Raw genomic sequence first — 24,983 nt, 5'->3', positions numbered from 1 at the left:
AGTTTATGGATGGACATGTTTTCCAGCCGTTAACATTGTGGCCCTGCTGGAAGCCGACAGAGTTCTTTTATTGCAAGTGTTCCCGGGGATTTGAGTGTCTTGTGTGCCGTGAATGAATCTTTGTGCTTACCAGGAGATCCATGTGTATAGTGATGGTAATCCTGCATGACAAAGTGGTTGCAGAGTGCATGTCAAAGACAGTTTTCCTTCACTAAAGTAGCTGATTGTTTTACACAATGAGTGTAAATGCCTGCATATTAAATTTATAAAAGGGAAGTTGAGAAATGGAGTCGTACAGCGTGGAAACAGCCCAACATGCCCACTCGGACCAATATGTCCCATCTACACTAGTCCCACATGCCTGCGTTTGGTCCATATCCCATCCAAACCTGTCCTATCCATGTACCTGTCTAATTGTTTTTTAAACATTGCAATAGTCCCTGCCTCAACTACCTCCTCTGGCAGCTTGTTCCATACACCCACCACCCTATGTGTGGAAAATGTTACCCCTCAGGTACCTATTAAATCTTTCCCCTTCACCTTAAACATATGTCCTCTGGTTCTTGGTTCCCCAACTCTGGGCCAGAGACTTGTAGTGTGCGTCCACCCGATCTATTCCTCTCATGATTTTGTATGTCGCTATAAGATCACCCCTCATCCTCCTGCGCTAGGAATAAGAGTCCCAGCCTGCTCAACCTCTCCCTATAGCTCAGGCACTCGAGTCCTGGCAAATGTGCCTGGATGTTTCGGTTCCAGCTGCTTTGATTTAGACTTGGCTGTAATTTGGGTGTTTTGCGCAGGTGCTGTTAAACCGGACGTTACACCTCCATTGAAAGGAACTGTTACAGAACAGACATCCCTACGAGCTACTGGAACACCTGGAATCTATTACAACATTGTGACAACAGTGAAGGGCGGCCATTCAGGTGAGAGGTTGATTCGTATTCATTGCAGCGGTATCTATGGAAACAACGCTTGCTTGCTCGGTACAGTTGGCAGGCTTGCTTCCTTCCTGTGGAATTGGTTGAAGAATTTTTCTGTCACTGTGAATCCACTTCATATTTACATCAAGAATGGTCGTCTAATTCTTCTGCATTACGTCATTATAACACAAATGTTATTCAGCGCACTTATCTAATTTGTTTCGAGTGGATCAAAGAAGAGTTTGTGATGAGCCAAAGCAGCTCACAACACAGCTCACAATATTAATCAGTATTAATATTGATTTCGCTCATTTGAAGTAACCTTTGCATTCCCTCTCTCTCCATCCCTCCTCCACCTTATTCATCCTACCAGGTTCTCTGTCACCCTGTTTAGTTTCACTGTTTGTGCCCCCTCATTATCACCTCTTCCACAGCCAACAATGGACCATTGTGGGCTCCATCTTTCTTTGATCATTCTTCTTAGCCTTGATTCGTTCTTTTCATACCTTTCATTCTTTTATTCTCTGTACGTTTCCATACCTTTACTTTCCCTCTCCTGTGACTCTCAGTCTGAAGAAGGGTCTCGACCCGAAATGACACCTATTCCTTTTGTCCAGAGATGCTGCCTGACCCGCTGAGTTGCTCCAGGTCTTTGTGGCTATCTTTTTTATAGTCAAGTACAGATGGTTGGGGCAGGGGGCAGTTGTCGTGGTTTGAAGGGTTGGGTCTGTTTGGTTGTAGGAGGAAGCATTTACTGCAATCGTACATTCCCAGTCGATTGGATCCTGCCTCCAGCAATGTCACCCTCCAACAATGTCACCTTCTGCCTTTGATTGAAAGATCAGTGATGGGAAGTGAGCACTGAAGCAGAGTCCATTTTAACAACTAATCTCTCTTTACCCTGTTCATGTAGTTTAGAGAAACAGCACGGAAACAGACCCTTTGGCCCACGGAGTCCTCGCTGACCAACGATTCCCATACACTGGGGATGGTGTTAGTATGTCCCTACACACACTAGGGACAATTTCCAATTAAACCAAGCCAATTAACCTACAAACCTGTACGTCTTTGGAGTGTGGGAAGAAACTGGAGCACCCAGAGAAAACCCTTGCAGGTCACAGGGAGAATGTACAAACTCTGTACAGACAGCACCCGTGGTCAGGATCGGACCCGGGTCTCTGGCGCTGTAAGGCAGCAACTCTACCGCTGCGCCACCGTCTTTAAATGCTTTATGTAGAAAGGAACTGCAGATGCTGGTACATCCCGAAGATAGACACAAAGTTTCCTGAATAGCTCAGCGGGTCAGGCAGCATCTCGTGAGAATAAGGATGGGTGATGTTTCGGGCTGGAACTCGTCTGTGGATTAAAAGCTTTGATTGCTCTCCTGGCAGAGTCTGAAAAATGCACCAAATATTTTCTGCTGAGATGATGTCTCGGGGTCTTTGCGTTCTTTCTGCCTGATGTCACCCATTCCTTCTCTCCTGAGATGCTGCCTGACCTGCTGAGTTACTCCAGCATTTTGTGAATAAATACCTTTGATTTGTACCAGCATCTCCAGTTATTTTCTTACATTTCACTGATGGCTACATACGTTCTGGCATTTGTCCCATTTAAGTTTCCATTATTCCAGTTAAGTTGTAAATCATTTGAGTTTGTAGTCAGAGAAAGTAAGAGGGAGAGGCTACACGCAATTTGATAAGGCTAATGAAGTAATAGTGAAGCAGACTGTGTGCATGAGTGAAGTTCGTGCTCATTTGTCATTGAACTAAGGCGGTTAGATTAGCTATCGGAAAGATATCCTCTGACCTAGTTTTATGGTTCTGTTAAAAATCCAGTGTATTGGCCATTAGCCATAATTCCTATGGTGTTAGTGAGCTGAGCTTTGGTTCATGAGTGGAAAATTAAAGGGGGGGAGGTGTGTGTGTGTGTGTGGACACACATGCGTGTGTAAGCACAAACAGTTGGGAGCGCATTCGTTTAGGGCCCGGGTATTTGAGAGATTACTCCTTTCATTTCTAATTGCCAACATTTGTGGCTTGATGAATAATTGTAATAAAATACAGTCATTTGTTAAATATTGGTATCCTACAAATCTCCAATGGTGATTTGCTGGCTGTTCAGGCTATCACCAACATATTGGTCAATATGGGGTTATTTTGCCTTAACCCACCCACAAGCTCCGGTCTGTAACCTTGAAGGTGTTGACTCTTGATTGTGTCCTTTTCAAACCTCCCCCCCCCCCCCCCCCCCCCCATGTTGATTTACAGATTCGTAGAACATAGAAAAGAGAACAGCAACGCGCCCTTTGACCCATACTGTCTGTGCCACACGATGCCAAGACCAATTCTTCTTTAAAACTTTGGCCCTCTCACCTTAAATCTATGCTCTCTGGTATCTGATATTTCCATGCTGGGGAAAATGGTTCTGTCTGTCTACCCTATCTATCCCTCTCAGAAATGTATACAACACTTTGGGTTTTTCCTCATCTGCCCATGGTTGGTTTATGAGTTACCATAAATCTCTGTCTTCAGATTACTCCCTGCTGAGGTAAAATGCTGCATGACTGTCTCACGGTTTGCTGCTTTTGGTTCTGTGAGGGAAGTCAGCCTAAGAGTCAAGAGTGTTTTATTGTCGTATGTCATAAAAAGGAACAATGAAATTCTTACTTGCAGCAGCACAACAGATATGTAAACATAGTACTCTGTATACAACATAATAAACAAATATATATATATATAACTTCCAAATAGGCTCTGAATTATATGACTTGGGGAAAGTATTTTTGCACTATTATTTTTTATTTATATGTCTGTTGCTTTTATATGTATATGTATATATGTATGTGTATGTGTATGTGTATGTGTATGTGTATGTGTATGTGTATGTGTATGTGTATGTGTATGTGTATGTGTATGTGTATGTGTATGTGTATGTGTATGTGTGTGTATGTGTATGTGTATGTGTATATGTATATAAAAATAATAAAGCAACAGACATATAAATAGAAAATCCTGAACCTGGATGTTACAGTTTTCAGGCTCCTGTACCTTCGTCCCAATGGCAGTGGTGAAATGAGAGCGTGGCCAGGATGGTGTGGGTCTCTGATGATGCTGGCTGCCTTTTAGAGGCAGTGACTCTTGTAGATCAGATTGATGGTGGGGAGGTCAGTACCCGTGCTGGACGGGACAGTGCTCACCAGACCCCAATTCCACAGTTATGGAGTGTGGACGTTATGCTTTCCTTTGGGAGCAGGCAGTGGGAGCACGTTGCTTTGCCCAAAGTGTAGCCATTCCTGGATCTGTGATCAGGGCCCTCTTTGGCAGTTCCCTACCAGAAGCAGTTAGCTGTAGCATGGAGATTCTTGCACCAAAGAATATGCCTCCTGTGCTGTCCTTCAAAAATCTCCTCCAATTCCTTTCACCATTCGGAGCGGCACGGTGGCGCATCAGTAGAGTTGCTGTCTTGTGGCACCAGAGACCCAGGTTCAATCCTGACTAAGGGTACTGTCTGTACGGAATTTGCACGTTCTCCCTTTGACGTTTTCTCCAGGTGCCCCGGTTTCCGCGCTGTATTTCACATGTGTATTGCTCCTCAATGTATCTGGACTTTCAAAAAGTCTTTGACAAGGTCCAACACAAGAGATTAGTGTGCAAAATTACAGCACTTGGTATTGGGGGTAGAGTATTGACATGGATAGAGAACTGGTTGGCAGACAGGAAGCAAAGCGTAGCAATTAACGGGTTCTTTTCAGATGGCAGGCAGTGACTAGTGGGGTGCCGCAAGGCTCAGTGCTGGGACCCCAGTTATTTATAATATATATATGTGGTGTATTTACCATTTTGAGTATTTGTGTTTTGGCAGCTGAGCCTTGCCGTAGTTCCGGGTATAAAGCATTGTGGGATACCTGATAACACCCTCTGGTGGTGTTGAAGTAAAGCAGCTATATGTTGTATGCTAACCTGTCTCACTCGTCGATTCTTATCATAATACACCACAGTTAAAGTTGGCGACAAGGATGGGATACTGGTGTTCTCAGTTATCCAGGTGTGGAGGTACACTTCGCCAAGGACTCTTTTCATGTGTTCACGAGTCAAGTGGAGCTCAACGTCTTCAATCCTACTCTGAATCTCATTCAATTTCCTTGAAATCCTCTCTCGAATTTGTTCTTCAGATTTGTCTACTTTTGCGTCCACAGACAAGTCTTCCGCTTGACACCCAGGCACTCGACTTGGTTGACCTTCCTTTGCACTTGTCTCTGCTTCGTCAGGCCGTCGACTATTTTCATTTAACAATACAGAATTATCACAGAGCAGAACCTTTGATTCCTGATGATTTGGCCGCCAAAGTGTTTCAGCAGGATTCTTCTGTAATGTCTGAAATAAAATCTTTAAGAAGAAAAGTTTTAGCCGCCATAGGTAGCCAGATGTATTTGTCTGAAGCTTAAGGTCTAAAGCTTCATCAAGGTCTGGAGGAATACACTTCTCTGTCAATATTCGCCAGCGTACAAGATCAAGCAAGTCCACCTGTTTGAATAGGTTGTGGATAGAAGATTCCAAAAGCTTAGATGCTGCTTCTTCTGGAGTTTTTAACATAATAAACTGCACTTGGTACGTGCGGCTAGCCGGATGGAGGCCATTATTTATACCTTCCGCAGTCACAAGTGCCAAGTAAGCATCATTGGGGCTCAGACAGATTCCATGGAGTCTCACGGAGCCAAGTGACTCTGGCAACTTGATTAAAACATGATCAAATTTCACTGCTACATCTGTGAAGACTGGAGTCAACTTCTGGATGGTTCCATCGACAGAGCAGGTGTAGAAACTCCCTGTTTGCTTGTTCGCAGTCAGGGATACAATGGGAAGTGTGTGGAGACCAGTTACATGAGAATTGTGAACATTCAGTCCTGCTTTGGATATTAACAACAGACACCAGAAAACATATGTTCCTCTGGCTGCAACAACCAAACTGCAGCTACATTTCTGATATGGGTGGGAGAGAGATATGCATTTAATATTATGCACGGGTAACTGATCCATCTCTTGCCAAAGAACCACTGGCTGCCTGAGAGTGAAGTATCCTTTCACTGATTTCAAGTTGACTGGCAAAATCTTAACAGGTCCTTTAGAGCTACCAACAATCAAGCCACTCATTTTGCGACTCCCGTGCTCATATTCCCACCATGACAGGACACTTGGGTCATTAATGCCCGATTCAATAGTACTGCAGGCAATGATTGAATCTTTGCCATGAAATGGGATCAAAAACTGCCATATGACAACATCACCATTTTCAAGTAGGACAGCCAACAGAACTGTACCCACATCTTCACACTCATTGTTGGCTTTTACACGTTGGGTATTGCAAATACTGGACCATTCCATTCTGACAGGAGTTTGCATATAATGTCTCCTTTGGAATTCCGAGAAATTCTTCAGCTCCGCATTCAAGTCTGCACCCAAATGTCCATATTTGTTCTCGTATAACATTTCACCATACACTTCTGTAATATCTAAAGCTGGTGTCCACTGCAGCCTATTTACATTCACCTGGACGGACAGTCTATTATCCAGTGTCAAAGATGCCAATAAGCACCTTCCATTTATATCACAACCCAAGGGGGACCAACTGGTGAATTTAAAGTTGGCCACAGTTAAAGTTGGCGACGAGGATAAAACAAGCAGAAAATGCCTATGATAGGTTCCATAGGGGAGTTCGCGCCAAAGACAGAGTCTTGGTCGGCTTATGTGGAACGTTTAGAGCAGTTTTTTGAGGCTAACGACATTGCAGTGGAGAAGCAAGTGGCTACTCTGTTAAGTGTGATGGGAGCATCTACATATGGTCTGTTAAGGAACCTGGTGCAGCCGCTGAAGCCAAAAGATAAGTCCTACGACGACATTGTGAACATTTTAAAGACTCATTTTGAACCCAAGCCGTTGCTTATTGCGGAGAGATTCCGCTTTAACCGATGCAACCAGCGGGCGGATGAGTCTGTGACCAGTTACGTTGCGGAGCTGAAACAGTGTGCAGTTAACTGTGAGTTTGGAGCGTCGTTGAATGAGACGCTTCGGGACCGTTTTGTCAGTGGGATTTGTAACGAGGCAAGCCAGCGCCGGCTGTTGTCGGAGTCCAACCTGACTTTTGCACGGGCATTTGAAATCGCCCTCAGCATGGAGACTGTGGAGAGAGACACGCAGCAGCTGCGGGGACACGAGGTACGTCCGAACCAAGTGCATAAAGTGGATGCGCACACGGTTAAGCAAACGGGGAGGAACTGCCATAGATGTAACGGCAGAAATCACAGCCCACAGGTGTGTCGCTTTAAAGATGCAAAGTGTTACAACTGTGGTAAAACCGGGCATATTAAAAGGGCATGCAGAGGAAAAGTGGCGGCGGCACCGACACAGAGCAGATATAAACGACAGACTGATAAAAACACAAATACTCAAAATGGTAAATACACCACATTATATATATATATTAACGATTTAGATGAGGGAATTAAATGTGACATCTTCAAGTTTGCAGATGACACAAAGCTGGGTGACAGTGTGAGCTGCGATGAGGATGTTATGAGACTGCAGGGTGACTTGGATAGGTTGGGTGAGTGGGCAGATGCATGACAGATGCAGAATAATGTGGATAAATGTGAGGTTATCCACTTTGGTGGCAAGAACAGGAAGGCACATTATTATCTGAATGGTGTCAGATTAGGAAAAGGAGAGGTGCAATGAGACCTGGGTGTGCTTGTACATCAGTCACTGAAAGTAAGCATGCAGGTACAGCAGGCAGTGAAAAAAACTAATGGCATGTTAGCCTTCATTGCGAGAGGATTTTAGTTTAGAAGCAAGGAGGTCCTACTGCAGTTGTATAGGGCCCTGATGAGATCACACCTGGAGTATTGTGTGCGATTTAGGTCTCCTAATTTGAGGAAGACCATTATTGCTATTGAGGGAGTGCAGCATAGGTTCACCAGGTTAATTCCCGGGATGGCGGGACTGACATATGATGAAAGAATGGGTCGGCTGGGCTTGTATTCACTGGAATTTAGGATGAGAGGGGATCTTATAGAGACATATAAAATTCTTAAAGGATTGGACAAGCTAGGTGCAGGAAAAATGTTCCTGATGTTGGGGGAGTCCAGAACCAGCGGTCACAGTTTAAGAATAAGGGCTAGGCCATTTAGGACTGAGATGAGGAAAAACTTCTTCACCCAGAGAGTTGTGAATCTATGGAATTCTCTGCCACAGAAGGCAGTGGAGGCCAATTCACTGGAAGTTTTCAAGAGAGAGTTAGATTTAGCTCTTAGGGCTAAAGGAATCAAGTGATATGGGGAAAAAGCAGGAATGGGGTACTGATTTTAGATGATCAGCCATGATCATATTGAGGGTGGTGCTGGCTCGAAGGGCCGAATGGCCTACTCCTGCACCTATTATTCAATGTTTCAATGTATTATATCATTGGATATATGCCAGGTAAACCTAATTGACTGTAAAGTGCTTTGGTATGACCTGAAATTGTGAAATGTACCAGATAAATACAAGACCCTCTTTTTCCACCACATGCCTTCACTCTGCTGTTCAGGCTAAATCTAGTCTGTCTTTGCTGGATGTAAATGGTGTGGAATTTTGGAATGAAGTGCTCCTCCTCTGGCCTTCTACGGACCCTCTGTTTCAAGGAGCTCTCCATTGTAGGGAGTCAGTCTTGAACCTGCCTCACTGAGACTTTAATGTTGGCAGAGGAAGCTTGCAGAGTGACCGTCAGTGGTTGTTCTTGGCCAGCCTTGCTGTATAAGTGATTTCAAACAATTGGAAGGAGTAAGATCTTCTAAAAGCAGGTCTGATACCTGACACTGACCGCCCAAACGCAGACATCAGGAGAGTCAGTCATTTTCCAGACATTTCTCCTTCTAGAAACATGTGATCTCACTGTTTGAGTGAGGAAATGGCGGGAAGCTGGATGTCTGAGCCAAGGTTGGCTTTGTCTTGTGGCTCCATCACTTTAAATGCGTTTCAAGCAAGGATTTGATTTCATTTCCTTCAGACAGACTTGGAAGTCTCTCCTCAACCGGGAAACGGCTAACTTGTTTTCTCTGGCTACAAAGTGCACGCGCAGGTTGCCAGAGAGCCTGACACTCTGGAGAACAGCTGCAAACCCTTTCTAAACAATTTGGTATTTAAGTTGAACTGTTGTAATCTGGGTGTGGGTGGGTGGGTGGGTGGGGGGGGGGGGGTGTGGGGGGTGGGGGGGTGGCACGGTGGCTCAGCGGTAGAGTTGCTGCCTTACGACGCCAGAGACCCGGGTTCAAATCTGACTACGGGTGCTGTCTGTATGGAGTTTGTATGTTCTCCCTCTGACTGTGTGGGTTTTCACCAGGTGCTCCAGTTTCCTCCCTCTCACCAAAGATGTACCAGTTTGCAGGTTAAAGGAGGTATGTTGGCGCAATGGTAGAGTTACTATACGTAGGCACAGTCATACTTAACTACAAGAGGGGTGGCACAGTGGCGCAACAATAGAGTTGCTGACTTACAGCGCCAGAGACCCAAGTTCAATTCTGATTACGAGTGGTGTCTGGACGAAGTTTGTACGCTCTCCCTGTGACCGTGTGGGTTTTCTCCGGATGCTCCGGTTTCCTCCCACACTCCAAAGACAAACATTGAAACATAGCAAAATAGGTGCAGGAGTTGGTCATTCGGCCCTTCTAGCCAGCACCACCACTGAATATTTTCATGGCTGATCATCTAAAATCAGTACTCCATTCCTGCTTTTTCCCCATATCTCTTGATTCCTTTAGCCCTAAGTGGTAAATCTAATTCTCTCTTGAAAACTTCCCGTGAATTGGCCTCCACTGCTTTCTGTGGCAGAGAATTCCACAGATTCACAACTCTCTGGTTGAAAAAGTTTTTCCTCATCTCAGTCCTAAATGGCCTACTCCTTATTCTTAAACTGTGACCCCTGGTTCTGGACTCCCCAAACATCGGGAACATTTTTCCTGCACCTAGCCTGTCCAATCCTTTAAGAATTGTATATATTTTGATAAGATCCCCCCTCATCCTTCTAAATTCCAGTGAATACAAGCCCAGTTGACCCATTTTTTCATCATACGTCTGTCCCGCCATCCCGAGAATTATCCTGGTAAACCTACACTGCACTCCCTCAATAGCAATAATGTCCTTCCTTAAATTAGAAGACCACAATTGCACATAATACTCCAGGTGTGGTCTCACCAGGGCCCTGTACAACTGCTGTAGGGCCTCCTTGCTCCTAAAATCAAATCATCCCGCAATGAAGGCCAACCTGCCATTAGCGTTCTTCACTGCCTGCTGTACCTGTATGCTTACTTTCACTAACTGATGTACAAGCACACCTAGGTCTCGTTGCACCTCCCCTTCTCCTAATCTGACACCATTCAGATAATAATCTGCCTTCCTGTTCATTTAATTCCCTCATCTATATCATTAATAAATATTGTAAATAACTGGGGTCCCAGCACTGAGCCTTGCGGCACCCCACTAGTCACTGCCTGCCATTCTGAAAAGGACCTGTTAATTCCTCCTCTTTGCTTCCTGTCTGCCAACCAGTTCTCTGTCCATGTCAATACTCTACCTCCAATATCATGTACTCTAATTTTGCACACTAATCTCTTGTGTGGGACCTTATCAAAGGCTTTTTGAATGTCCAGATACACCACATCCACTGGCTCTTCCTTATCCATTCTACTTGTTACGTCCTCAAAAAATTCCAGAAGATTAGTCAAGCATGATTTCCCCTTCATAAATCCATGCTGACTTTGACTGATCCTGTCACTGCTTTCCAAGGTTTGTAGGTTAATTGGCTTCAGTAAAATTGTAAATTGTTCCTAATGTGTAGAATAGTGTTAATTAGTGTTCGGGGTGATTGCTGGTAGCCATGAACTCGGTGGGCCGAAGGGCCTGTTTCCGCGCTGTGTCTCTAAAGTCTAAACTACCTAAAGGAAAACATTTTCTTAGGGTTGTGAGGATAAAAGATACAGGGTTGCCTTAATTACCCAGCTGTTACAAGAATTGGTGGGCCGAATGGCCCAGTTAGAACAGAGAATATAGAACAGTACAACACAGGAAAGGCACTTGGCCCACAATCTCCGTGTGAACATGATGTCTGCCTGCATGTGGTCCATATCCCTCCTTATCCCTGCATATTCATGTGTCTATCCAATAGCCTCTTAAATGTCATTATCGTATCCGTTTCCACTACCACCCCAGGCAGCATGTTGCAGGTACCCACCAATGCGGAAAAAAAATGCCCCGCACATCTCCTTTAACCTTTTCCTCTTTGACTTTAAAACTATGCCCTCTATTCTTTGACATTTCCTTCCTGGGGAAAACGAGTTCTATCTGCCTACCCTTTCAATGCCTCTCATCATTTAATATACTTCTATCAGATGCTCCAGAGAAAACAATCCAAGTTTGTCCAACCACTCCTTATAGCTAACACCTTCTAAACCAGGCAGCATTCTCGTAAATCTCGTCTGCACCCTCTCCAAAGCCTCCACGTCCTTCCTGGAATGGGGTGACCAGAACACCCAATGGAGCCTAGCCAAAGCTTTATAAAATTGTAACATGACTTTCTGAATCTTATACTCAATGCCCTGATCGATGAAGGCAAGCCCTCTTTGCTTCTCCCTCTTTACTACTCCATCTACTTGTGTTGCCAATTTCAGGGAGCTATGGACTTGCACCCCTGGATCCCTCTGTACATCAATGCTGTTAAGGATCGTGCCTTTAACTGTGTACGTTCCTCTTACATTGGACCTCCCAAAGTGTAACACTGCGCACTCTCCAAACTTATTAACCAACCCACCTACATTTATGTGGAAACAAAGAATTGCAGGTTAGACAGAAGTTCACATGTACCTCCTCTAATCTCATCTCCTGCATGTTCCTGATGTGGGCTCCTGGCGAGACCAAACGTAGACTTGGCAACCGTTGTGATGAACACTTATGCTTGGTCCACCTAATCCTACAGGATATCCCAATTGCCAACCATTTTAACTCTACTTCCCATTCCCATACTGACCTGGGCCACCTCCATTGCCAGTGTGAGGCCACTTACACCAAGATACAGTGAAAAGCTTTTGTTGCATGTCAACCAGTTAGCGGAAAGACAACACATGATTACAATTATGATTACAATTACAATTGATCCGTCCACTGTGTACAGATACGTGATAAAGGGAATAGCACAGTTAAAGTAAGAAAAATGCTGTTGAAGTAGACGTTTAAAAGAGTGGAGCGATTGTGATGCGTGATTGTAGATCCACTTCTGTGACCAGCACAATAAATCACAAACAAACAAGGGTGCCATCTCACAGATCCATGCCAGACACCACTGGTCATAGAGCTACAGGGTAATTACACCATTACCCTTTGTCTTCCTTGGGTAAACCGTTTCTGGATTCAAACTCTCAACTCACCATGTATCTCATGCAACTTAATCTCCTGTATGTGTTTACGGAGATAATTTTAACCTCCACTCTTAAACTAAACAGCAGATGGCTTCAGATTAGATGTTATAACATCAAACCTGACTTCTACCTACAGGGCAAATTAGCTTCCACTCGTGACCAATCTGTTCTCAGGATGTGTGTCAATTAGTAAAAGCTTTTATGGGACTGTGTGCTTCTACTTTAACATGCTGTTTATGGTAAGTTGGCCTGTTTTCCTGGGGCCTGGGGAAACCTGTCCAGAGAATAGAGACAAGAATTGTTGGATCCATGAGTTGGGTGTGTTTACAGCCTCACTGGAGGAGTGGGTTTTAACAGGTTTTCCCATTTCCCTTCCTGTGATTGACCAGTTCTCAACTACCTCAATTAGGTAATTGAGTAGCCCTCCATTACATATGACGCGGCAATCTACACCTCTCTGTTCTTCCCCTGTGGCGATGGGCAATGATCCCTCTTCCTACCCCCGCACTCCCATTGGCTTTGTCGTTCTTCCTTCGTCCCCTCTTGCCTTCTCTTCAGCCGAGGTCTTGTGTCAAGGGCAGACATCTTCTCGTGTACTCACAAATTGCTGGAGTAACTCAGCGGCTCAGGCAACATCATGGTTGGGAGAACGTGGATCGGCACCAGTTCGGGTCGGGACCTTTCTTCAGACTCCCGAAGGGTCCCGACCTGAAATGTCGTCTATCCATGTTCTTCAGAGATGCTGCCTGACCCGCTGAGTTACTCCAGCACTTTTTGTCTTGTATGTAAACCAGCATCTGCAGTTCATTGTGCCTAGTCCCTCCTGCAGACTGCTATCAGAAGGGAAATCTTATGACAAAAATTAAAATTTCTCTTTTAGATCTAGAAGACTCCATAATTGCGGTTCCCACATGCAAAACCCGCCTCCTCCAGCAGTCTCCTCCTACAGTATCCCACCCACGGTGCACCTGTATTGTAATAATTATTTATCTGCATAAACGAAAGCTTTACAATTATTTTTAAAAAAAACAAAAGCTGCATATGGAAGACTACAGTTTTTGGTTGTCATTAACCTCCTCCTCCCTCCCCCCCCTCCCACACACAGATAAAAACAGGTGACATCCAACAATTAGTTGTCCAGGCTGATTCACTTCAGAAGACTGGTAATATTGGATAGAGTGTTTTAGAGGCCAAACATGGTTAACAATGTTTCCCCACCTCTATTTTGTTCTCAGCTTGCTGGTTAAGTAATGCACAGGTGCTTGCCCTGTGCATGCACATTTCCTGTGAAAGTTGTCCCACCATTTTGGCCCTCTTCAACCTCCAATTGTCGGTGCCAGTGAAAACTCCCAGAGAAAACTGGCACGGTGGCGCAGCGGTAGTGTTGCTGCCTTACAGCGCTTACAGCGCCGGAGACCGGGGTTCGATCCCGACTACGGGCGCTGTCTGTACGGAGTCTGTTCTCCCCGTGACTGTGCGGGTTTTCTCCGAGATCTTCGGTTTTCTCCCACACTCCAAAGACGTACAGATCTGTAGGCTAATTGGCTTGGTGTATGTGTAAATTGTCCCTGGTGTGTGTAGGATAATGTTAATGTGCAGGGGGATCGCTGGTCGGTGCGGACTTGGTGGGGCGAAGGGCCTGTTTCCGCGCTGTATCTCTAAACTAAACTAAAATCTTAAGGAAATAGCAAGCGTTGCATTCCTGCTGGTGTTGCCAATGCCGCGGGAGATTCTGTAAAATATTCAACTAACATATTTGTAGATATTAATAAAGTTCTGGAATTTGTGTAACTCTTAACATTTTTTTTTCCATTTATAATCTCCTTTTTTCTTTTACGTTTGTTCAATTTGCTTGGCTTTCTTTTGACGTATTGCCATTCCCATTCCCCTTAAAGCTGCACTGTGTTCCAGACTTGTACATCTATTGCCATCTTCAGGGTTACTAGGTCAAAGTCCACCTCACATTAGAGTGGTGTACAGAATGTGCAGAATGCAGAGGACTGTAGATATGATTTTCTATGGCTTTCTCAAGGGCAGGGAAGGATGGGTGTTAAGTGATGGGGATGAAAAAAGATTCTCTCTTTCTCTCTCTTTCTTGTGTTCTTTTTTGTGCTCTGGCTCTGACTCTGTCAGTGAAGGCCTGGAAGAGTCTGAGCACTCTCCAGTAGGAATGGAGAGAAGAAACTGATGGTTAAGACGTGGGGTGAGAGAATGACAAGGATCCAAAAACATGTACAGGTAGTTCTGCCATACATGTGCTACCATAACACTGATTGAATAATACGCAATTGATGAATCGGGGAAAACAATTTGTATTTCACGGGTTGAATTGGTTATAGTGCGATTTCAATCGGGAAGTAGAGAACCACTTAAAAGTTACTTTGGAAATGACAATCAGAAAAAAAAAGCTGTCTTGGTGGGTAAAACAGTCTGGGGAAGAAAAACTGTTTCTATGTCGCCTCCCTGCAGTAGTCAGGCACCATTGTCTCTTCAGAACATAACCTATCAGTTTCACCGCGATGGTTATTGAAATTGACAACCAATCGCTTCTATTGACACTTGTGCAATGATACTCTATGAAACAATGTAACATAGGCTTTTAGTATTTTTAGCTTGCAATAACAACAAAAAAACATTAAAAAGACCTTTGTTCTTGAAAATACTTGGGGGGAGAATAACTTTGTTATTGCAAGTCTGAAACAATCTAGCCCGTGGTAGTCACATTTATTAGTCACATGTACCGAGGTACAGTGAAATTCATTTTTGTATACAGTTCAGTACAAGTATTGCTTATTACACCAAGCATCTCAGATACAGTCGAATGTACAGCAGTAGTACACTATTGCTGTGTACAGCATCGCCAGTTTGGCGCCATTTTCAAGTCCCAGTTTTCGTAAGTGCAGGGTTCCTGACCTGACCATGAAGCTGTGCTGTCCTGGTGGTGCGCGGGGTTGGCTTGGCCAAGCGTAGCTGCCGTAACCCCCTTTGTCCCCATTTACACAATTGTTTTCTATAACCTGTGGTTCCTTAGAAACACAGCCATCACATTGGAGCAGACCTACTTATAGTTGTATTTTAAAAGTCATCACAGATTAACTTTAATCTCTTTTGTAGTAGGTTTTCTCAAGACAATGAGCATTGGCAAGGCTATCCAATGTAAATTTATACTCAAGCCTGAACCTGCTTGATTATGCTGTTTATTATCTTGTTGCTTTAATCCAGAACTTCATTGTGATGGTAACTCCTGCACTGAACCCAATGGTCACACACTAATCTATTCCAATAGGATAAGAGCGAGATGTGGGCATAGAAAATAATTCCGTAGAGGGCGAGCTAGTTGGTTTTAGCTACCAACTAAAAATCAGTCACTTTACCAGCAGCTCAAAGATTTATCTGTGAAAACCCTTCCGACTGCTTTCAAATTCTGTATCTCCACTGAATACGCATTGATAAGCCGTTAAATCAGTTTCAGGAAATCATGTTCATGTTCATTCAGCCCATCGAGTCTATTCTGCCATTCGACCAAGGCTGATCTATCTTTCCTCTCAACCCATTCTCCTGCCTTCTCCAATAACCCTTGCCATCCTTGCTAACCAAGAATCTGTTCATCCCCGCCTTAAAAATATCCATTGACTTGACCTCCACAGCTGTCTATGGCAATGAATTCCACAGATTCCCCACCCTCTGACTGGACAGATTCCTCCTCATCTCCATTCTATAGGTATGTCCTTTTTCTCTGAGACTGTGCCCTCTGGTCCTGGAGTCTCCCACTAGACTGTCCCACAAATTGTATGGCTGACCCCTAGGTTTAGGTCCTGATAAAAAAAAATACTCAAATCAACATTACTGAAACAGATAATGGAATTATGAAACAGGTTTCCTGTACTGTAACAATTTCAAAAATACTCATCTCCAAATACTTGGAGTATTATTAGGTAGATTGGGAGATGAGGAAGATGTACATTTCCTCCGTTACCTGTGAACCAGAAGACTTTTTTTCAACAGCGCAGTCGTTTCAGAGTCCAAGCAATTCCCTGTGCAGGGAGCCCAGGTAAACGTACGAGTTGGACATTGAAAACTGCACGTGCTGGAGGTCAGAAACAAAAACAGAAAATACTGGAAAGGCGCAGCAGGTCAGGCAGCATGTGTGGAATGAGAAACGGAATTAACAATTCTGTTCCGTCGATGGGCCTTCAATCCAAAACATTGACTCTCTTTCTCTATCCACTGCCTGACCTACCGAGTGCTTCCACAATTTCCGATCTTGTGTTATTGTGCTAGGAATTCAGCGACTTGGTGCATTAATATCATAGAGTGAGATCTGACCCGAATATTGAATCTTGGGGAATTTAAATTTGCCGATCGGCACGGACTTGGTGGGCCGAAGGGCCTGTTTCCACGCTGCATCTCTAAACTAAACGAAATAAAAGGCAGAGAAGAAACAGTTTTTTCTTCAGGAAACAGGGGAAATAATGTGCATCTGAGTTCCACATTGCACATAGTGAACATTCACATTCCCTGGGTCCCAAATTGATGTTCCACAAATTAAAACATAAATGGAGCGATATGTTCCCTTTGGCAGAGAACAGGAAGGTCGATACAACCCTTCCTTATTTGAGTTGGAAGGAACTGCAGATGCTGGTTTAAACCGTAAATAGACATCAAAAGCTGGAGTAACTCAGCGGGACAGGCAGCATCTCTGGAGAGAAGGAATGGGTGACGTTTCGGGTTGAGACCATTCTTCAGACAAAGGGTCTCGACCCAAAATGTCACCCATTCCTTCTCTCCCGAGACGCTGCCTGTCCCACTGAGTTACTTCAGATTTTAGTGCCTTCCTTATTTGACCCAGAAATGTTACAATTTATGCTTTTCCTTTATTAAAAAAAACCTACAAGCTGAAGGCAAGCTTAGCCTGTTGGCCAATCTTATGGACTGTAAGAACTTGCAGTATTTTGGAGATGAACCAATAGACAATAGGTGCAGGAGTAGGCCATTTGGCCTTTCGAGCCAGCACAGCCATTCAATGTGCCGTAAGTACCCCAAGGGAAAGGGACAATGAGTAGAGATTTATCTTTGATCAGATTTATCTTAGGGCAGCACATTGGTGCGGCGGTAGAGTTGCTGCCTTGCAGCGCCAGAGACCCGGGTTCCATCCTGATTATGGGTGCTGTTTGTACGGAGTTGGTATGTTCTCCCTGTGACCACGTAGGTTTTTCCCCGGGAACTCCGGTTTTCTCCCACACTCAAAGACGTATAGGTTTGTAGGTAATTTGGCTTTGGTAAAAATTGTAAGTTCTTCCTGGTGCGTAAGATAATATTAGTGTACGTGTCGATCGCTGGTCGACGCGGACTTGGTGGGCTGAAGGGGCCTGTTTCTGCGCTGTATCTCTAAATTAAACACTAAACACTGGGATTAAATAGGCATGAAAGTGTGGCTCATCTACTCCTGTCCAAATATTTAGCACCGTTGTGTTCTACGGAACAAGATTTCTGGAGGGTGACATGACGGATTATTGCTGTAACAATGTTTAGTGCAGGCTCCCAAGGGCAGATTTCCACCTTGTGTGGTACTTAATCAGACAGTGCATGATTTCTGTGGGCTGAGAGAAGCAGAGCTGTGCGGTGTATGTCCCAGCGGATGGACAGCGTCTGCTCGTTCTTGGCACGGTCGCTGGGTTCAGGCACGGTTGGAATGTCGGCGGCACAGATGATGGACACCAGGTCCACCTAAAGCCGACACTTTAAACAACGCAAGCTGTAAATCTGCCTCTCCCTTCCCAGCCCTCTCCACAGTTCCAGCTTCCAGCACACTGCGGTCGGTGTGAACCAAAGCTCAGAGAGTCCAGCTCAGCCCCAGGGGAGTTAAAGGGAACATGCAAACTATGTCTTTCAACCTGTTGAGGTGGAAATTTAGTTTTGGATAAACTGCAAGAATTTATACTCCATGTAGCGTTCAATCAAGCTCTTGGCTGAGCTGGCAGCCACTTTATGAGGTCCAGGTACAATCCATATTTTCAGCTGGGCCTGGGATAGGAATGCGATTGCAATAGATTATTTTTTGATGTGAAGCAGATTCTCGCGGAGGGAAAAATTAGTGCAGTTAGGGAAAGTGGATTCAACCTGTGCCCATAAGGAGAGCCATCAGGTCTCCTGCACTGGGATCTGCACAGTGCAGCATACTTCATGTGAACATTTGGTCTCACAAACCGATGATAATATGGCAGTGTGACTTGTTGCACAAGCTTTAAATCATGAAAAGTACGTTTGCATAAAGCAGCATTTAGCATTAAAAAAGTGTTAATATGTCAGCTGCATCAGGTCTCTGACAAAACCTACACTGTATCAATTTAGTTTAGTTTAGGTATGTCGCATAAAACAGCCCATTCAGCACACTGGGTCTACCCCAACCATTGGAACACCCGTTCATATGTTCTATGTTATCCCACTTTCTCATCCGCTCCCCCCTCGACTACGGGCAATTTACAGCCAATTAACCTACAAACCCGCACGTCTTTGGAGTGTGGGAGGAAACTGGAAACCCACAGGGTCACAGGGAGAACGTGCAAACTCCACACACACAGCCCCCGAGGTTGGGATTGATCCGGGTCTCTGGAGCCCTACCCGCAGCGCCACTGTGCCATCCATCAGGGAATGAAATCTGTTGCCTGTCTGTATCTGACCTGTCTGACAAAGCCCACCGTAGTGTGGGTGAGTCAGAAATGGTCTGGAAAGTCACTCAATTTAGGGACTGGTCAGTAAGTTCCGGCCTTACTAATGACACCGACATCTGGCGAAAAGACATAGAAATGATCCAACAACCAGCTGTGTTTGCGGCCCTGTGACACTGCCCAAGCCACAGCCCCTCTGTACCCTGCTTTGCTGAGGCTGCTTTGCCAGCTGCTTGCTTCCCTTGACCGGCGGCTCCACTCCGTGCCCTTGCTGGAGAGCTGGATGGCTTCTGCTGATTCACAGTGAATCAGCTAAACCAGAGCTGCACTCCCAAGGGGGCCTGTGATCTGATCACCTTCAGTCCTCACAAGGTCCTGAAACTGATTGTGGATGATGTAAACAGTATCGCATTCTGCAAGGTACAGCACTTCCAAGAATATCTTGTCAAAAAACCAAAGAGAGCCAATCTCACCGGTCTCAGTTTAGTTTAGTTTAGAGATACAGCACGGAAACAGGCTCTTTGGCCCACCAAGTCTGCGCCAACCAACTATCCTCGCATACTAACACTATCCTACACACACTGGCGATAATTTACAATTTTACCGAAGCCAATTAACCTACAAACATGTACGTCTTTGGAGCGTGGGATGAAACCGGAACACCCGGATAAATCCCATACAGCCACAGGGAGAATGTACAAACTCCATACAGACAGCATCCGTAGTCAGGATCGAACCCAGGTCCCTGGCGCTGTAAGGCAGCAACTCTACCCCTGCAACTTCTATCAATGTTAGAACCCCAAACATTTTAGCCTATTGTATTGTTAATTTAAAAATCTTTCCCTCGTGTGAGTGCGTCTAGTACAGAATAATGTAGAAACAAAGAACTGCTGATTCTGGTTTATACCAAAGAGAGACACAAAGTGCTGGAGTAACTCGCTGAAGGATGGGTTACATTTCGAGTCGGGACCCTTCTTCGGACTGAGCTCAGTCTGGACAGGGGTCTCAGCCCGAGGCATCGACTTTTCATTTTCTTCAGTGAAGCTACCTGACCCGCTGAGTTACTCCAGCTTTTTGTGTCTAACTTCAGTCTGGGTGGTGCCTGGTCGGCCCACTGTTGGGTAGGGAAGGTGTGATCTTAAGGGAAACAATGTGGGGAACTAAGGATGGGTGACTTGTTGGGTTGGTTGGCACCCTTCTTCAGACTGGAAGTAGGGGGTGGGTTAGGTCCAGAGATTACTCCAGCACTAGTCTATCTCTAGTACAGAATAATCCTTTGTTTTGCTAGTGTTGAGGTGTCTGAGTGAAGGAGTTCCAAAACCCGGTTCAACCATCTTCTTTGAATGTGCTCTGCTCATTTCAAATCAAACAAAATGTGCCCCTGGGTTAATTGATCTTTCTGTCAGCCTAGGTAGCTCTTTATGACTTGCTTGGTTACCTCATGCCTGTTAAATAACCATCCTCCGCACTTGCTATCTGTACTAAACTGTTTGAAAAACAAACAAGCCCAATTGGCAACGATTAGAATGCTCTTCAGAATTTATGGTTTTATTGATTAATGCCAAACAACTAGATGGTGAGACTCGTGCCTAGTCAAGGTGCTGAACATTACATTGATCGTACAATAGTACAGAATATAATAAAAAAGGAATTGCAGGTGCTGGTTTATACCAAAGATAAACACAAAATGCTGGAGTAACTCAGTGGGTCAAGCCGTATCACTGGAGAAAATGATGTATGAGACTGAAAAAGAGTCCCGACCCGAAACGTCACCTATCCATTTTCTCCAGAGATGCTGCCTGACCCGCTGAGTTACTCCAGTGTTTTGTGTCTACCTATAGAATAGTGCAACACAGGAACAGGCCCCATGGTCCACAATATCAGTGCCAAACATGGTCCCATGATAAATTAGTCCCATCTGCCTGTATGTTTTCCACCTCTCCATTCCCTGCATATCCATGTGCTTATTCAAAAGACTCTTTAAAAAAAAATGCCCCTATCGTATCTGCCTCCACCACCACCCCTGGCAGCATGTTCCAGGCACCCACCACTGTCTGTGCAAACAACTTGCCCTGCACATCTCCTTTAAACTTTGCCCCTCTCACCTTAAAGACATGCACTCTAGTCCTTGAAATCTCCGCACTTTGATATTTCTTACCTATCAATGTAACTTTGCAAGGTTACTCGCTCTCTATCCAATCATTCAAAGTGAAAAACTCTTCAAAGTGATGCGAGTGAACCAGTGCATAGTGGGCTTCTAACTTGCAAAAGAAACGTGGACAGGTACATGGATAGGAAAGCTTTAGAGGGATATGGGCAAACGAGGAAATATGTGACTAGCTTGTGTGGGGGATCTACCTTGGTGTGGATGAGTTGGCTCCGTGCTGTACGCCTCTCAGTGCCACATTGAGTCATTTGGTCTCACCTTATCAGAGATATTCCTTGTATTCTTCCACCCCTTCCCCCACTCTCCGCTATGAAAATATAATAATTTTCTGTCAAAAGCTCTGGAACCTGAAACATGGGCGGCAGTGGTGCTACTTACTGCCTGGTTCAATCCTGCCTACGGGTGCTTGTCTGTACGGAGTTTGTACGTTCTTCCCATGACCACGTGGGCTTTCTCCGAGATCTTCGGTTTCCTCCCACACTCCAAAGACGCACAGGTTTGTAAGTTTATTGGCTGGGTATAAATGTAAATTGTCCCTAGTATGCAGGATTGTGTAAGTGTGTGGGGATCGCTGTTCGGTGTGGACTCGGTGGGCCGAAGGGCCTGTTTCCGCGCTGTATCTCTAAACTGAACTACACTAACTGTGTAAGAAGGAACTGCAGATGTTGATTTAAACCGAAGATAGACACAAAAAGCTGGAGTAACTCAGGCAGCATCTCTGGAGAGAAGGAATGGGTGACATTTCAGGTCGAAAACTAACTGTTTTCCTCAAACAGATGCTTCCTGACCTGCTGAGTATTTTCACCATTTTCTATTTTTGTGTCTGAACTTTAAATTGCAGCTTTCTCCCTCACACAACACTGAACTTCAAAGGGGATACTCTCTAATTCTTGGTCCGAACATTGACTCTTGAATTACTCTCTTCCACTCCCAATTACAGCACTGGACTTTAAAGGGTTGAAGCCAGTCACGCCATTGATCAGCTAAGGGTTATTCCTTCCTTCCCCTGAGTACATTTCTGAGCAGTGAAGGGTTACTGTTACAACCCCAGTCACAAAGAGTTTATATTCTCTTCACACCTTTGCTTACTCCAGCAGATGGTGTGTCTTTGATAAATATTTTAATCAGAATGTGCATCAGGTTTGGACTGGATTTTGCATCAGCAAACCTCGGGTGCAGTGAAGCATCCCATCAGTTCAAGCAGCTTCCATTCCTGCAGATGGGCTCCTTGTCTGAGTTTAGCCTCTTAAGTAGATCCAAACACATTTTAGTTGCCAGGTGATTTTGCCAGCCCGGGCCTTCTCTGGGCCCAGAGAGGTGCTTACGGCCCTGTGTTTGTTCCATAACCCAGTGACTCAGAATTAATAGATAGACCGCTTCATTCTCAACTAACAACTCATAACGAATAGACAAAAAGTGCTGGAGTAACTCAGCAGGTCGGACAGCATCTCTGGAGAAAAGGAATAGTTCACTTTTCGGGTCGAGACCCTACACAACTTTAAATCAATATTTAGTTTAGTTTCAGTTTAGAGGTATCGAGTGGAGACAGGCCCTTCGGCCCTCGAGTCCACACCAACCAGCAATCATCCATGCACTAGTTCTATCCTACACATCACACCACTTGTGTCCTACGTGTGGGCGTGCCTTCCGGGCCCGGATTGGCCTCACCAGTCACTTCCGGACCCACAGTCACCAATCCTCCAACTGAAAGTGAAGTCATGGTCATCTTCGAACCCGAAGGACGAACAACAACACACATCAGGTACAATTTACAGGTCAATGAACCTACAAACCTGCACATCTTTGGGGTGTGGGAAGAAACCGGAGCACCCGGAGCAAACCCACGCGATCACGGGGAGAACGTACAGACTGCACCTGTAGTCAGGATCGAACCCGGGTCTCTGGCGCGGTTGGACAGCAACTCTACTGCTGCACCACCGTGCCTGACTGTTCATATTTTGGCCAGCACAAAATGAGCTGAGATTCTGGCACTTGTTTTAGCTTTTCAATAGCTTTGTTACCTCAGACAGTGACCTGCTCCCTGTAGGGCTGCCGTATGGAGCTCTATAACAAGGAAACAGTAGACGTTCAATGTACATGCAAGCTATTACAGCTAACCCCAGTGACAAGCATTGCTTTAAGGAACAGATACCATCCCTTCCCATGCTGTGGTCTCGTGTTACCACTGTCTGTGAAAGACTCTAGTTTCACTGCTTCAAAACTGCAGCATTCCCATGGATATTTACCATCTCTCTTTGGACAATTGTGTCTGAGACCACTCAATTGTTCCTTGATATCAAACTGTCAGCTTTGTACTCCTTCGGGCATTTATGTGATCAGAAAACTAAATGATCTTAAAACGTAATAAACCTTTCCTGATATCATTTGGATTTGAATAATTAGTAAAATGATTTCTCCCTTTGTGCTTCTTGTATAAATTATCAATGTCCAGGCAGCTTGGAATGAATTTAAAGAGGCGGTATGTTTATTAAAAAATACAGATGTGTAATCTTTTGTGTTTGGGGATTAATCAGATCCCAAAATCAGATTCAGAAGAGGTGTGTGCTTTTTCCATTCATTCATGAGATGTGTGTGTCGCAGACAAGAGAATGCTATGGAGAGAATAAGCTAAAACACTCCTAACTCTTGACTGGTAAACATGACTCTTTTCATTGTGATGGACTCCATCGCCTTATGTTTTTCTGCTTAAATGGAACATAATCTCTAGGCCAGTGGAGGACAGTTGGTACATGGGAGTTCTTGTTAGTGTTTGTGCAGGGGTTTTATGAGTGGGGTTAGTTATGGATGGGCTTGGTGTTTGTCAAAGATAATAGAGTGGAGCAAGATATACCACTCCGTCAAAATCACCTATACTGAGGTGTAGTACGCAAAGGAGCCATTTTAGTAAGCAAAATCTGCCGTTCGCTGTGCCTCTCGCAGTGTAATCAGTGTTTTGGGGGAACAGTATGTATGATGATATCATAAAAAATGCAGAATACATCTCATCTATCAATGCACAGATTTTTGTTATTTTTCTTTTTAAATGTTTCTGCAAGTTTCTGCCTACTAAAATGGTGCCATGACATACTACAGGTTTTAGGGTCGAGTGCTCTGCTCTATTACCTTTGGTGTTTGTGGAGTTTGTTTCACGTGACCTCGTCATGGATGTGGCCAGCAAACAGGGTTTGTTGCGGACGGGACTAATTGTGGGCGGGTCTTGTTGCGGGTGGGACTAATTGTGGGTAGGGCTAATTGTGGGTGGGAATCTTTGTGGGAGGGACTCGTTGCGGGTGGGGGCCTGGTGCGGGCGGGGACCTGGTGCGGGCGGGGACCTGGTGCGGGCGGGGACCTGGTGCGGGCGGGGACCTGGTGCGGGCGGGGACCTGGTGCGGGCGGGGACCTGATGCCAGAAGAACCTGTAGACAAGACTTGTTGTGAGGTGGGGCTTCTTGCGAGTGGGGTCGTGGTGAGGTTTCATTTGTGAGATGCTCCTGGCCTGGAATTCAATCTTTGGAGTTTGGTTGCTCAAATTGGGGGAAAACCCTAGAGGAAATTCACACCTATTTTGTTACTGGACAGCAAATTTTCCATTTAAATATGGATTTTCGATTCAATAGTGTAGATCTGCCAATATTACAAGGAGGCACACCTAGTAGAGCTGCTGCCTCAAAGCACCAGAGACCTGAGTTCAATCCGGAGCTTGGGTACTGTCTGTCTGAAGTTTGCACGTTTTCCCTGTGACTGTGTGGGTTTCCTCCAGGCACTTCCATTTACTCTCACATCCC

General features: G+C 44.9%; 1 protein-coding gene and 1 pseudogene across 4 annotated transcripts in view; one reads left to right on the top strand and one right to left on the bottom strand.

Annotated features, from left to right (window-relative positions):
- Nucleotides 1–24,983, top strand: part of LOC144601747 (uncharacterized) — a 90,232-nt gene that overhangs the window by 55,796 nt on the left and 9,453 nt on the right. For all 4 annotated transcript variants that reach the window (XM_078414099.1, XM_078414098.1, XM_078414100.1 and 1 more), the window contains one exon: nucleotides 801–926. In XM_078414099.1, coding sequence (XP_078270225.1) covers nucleotides 801–926 — 126 coding nt within the window. The remainder of the gene's footprint in view (nucleotides 1–800; nucleotides 927–24,983) is intronic.
- LOC144601985 (general transcription factor 3C polypeptide 4 pseudogene) lies at nucleotides 1,082–6,543 on the bottom strand (annotated as a pseudogene).

The sequence above is a fragment of the Rhinoraja longicauda genome, chromosome 17 (assembly GCF_053455715.1).
Source record: "Rhinoraja longicauda isolate Sanriku21f chromosome 17, sRhiLon1.1, whole genome shotgun sequence".
Lineage (NCBI taxonomy): Eukaryota > Metazoa > Chordata > Chondrichthyes > Rajiformes > Arhynchobatidae > Rhinoraja > Rhinoraja longicauda.
Note: the sequence above shows the minus strand (reverse complement) of the source record. Positions and strands in the feature narration are given on the sequence as shown.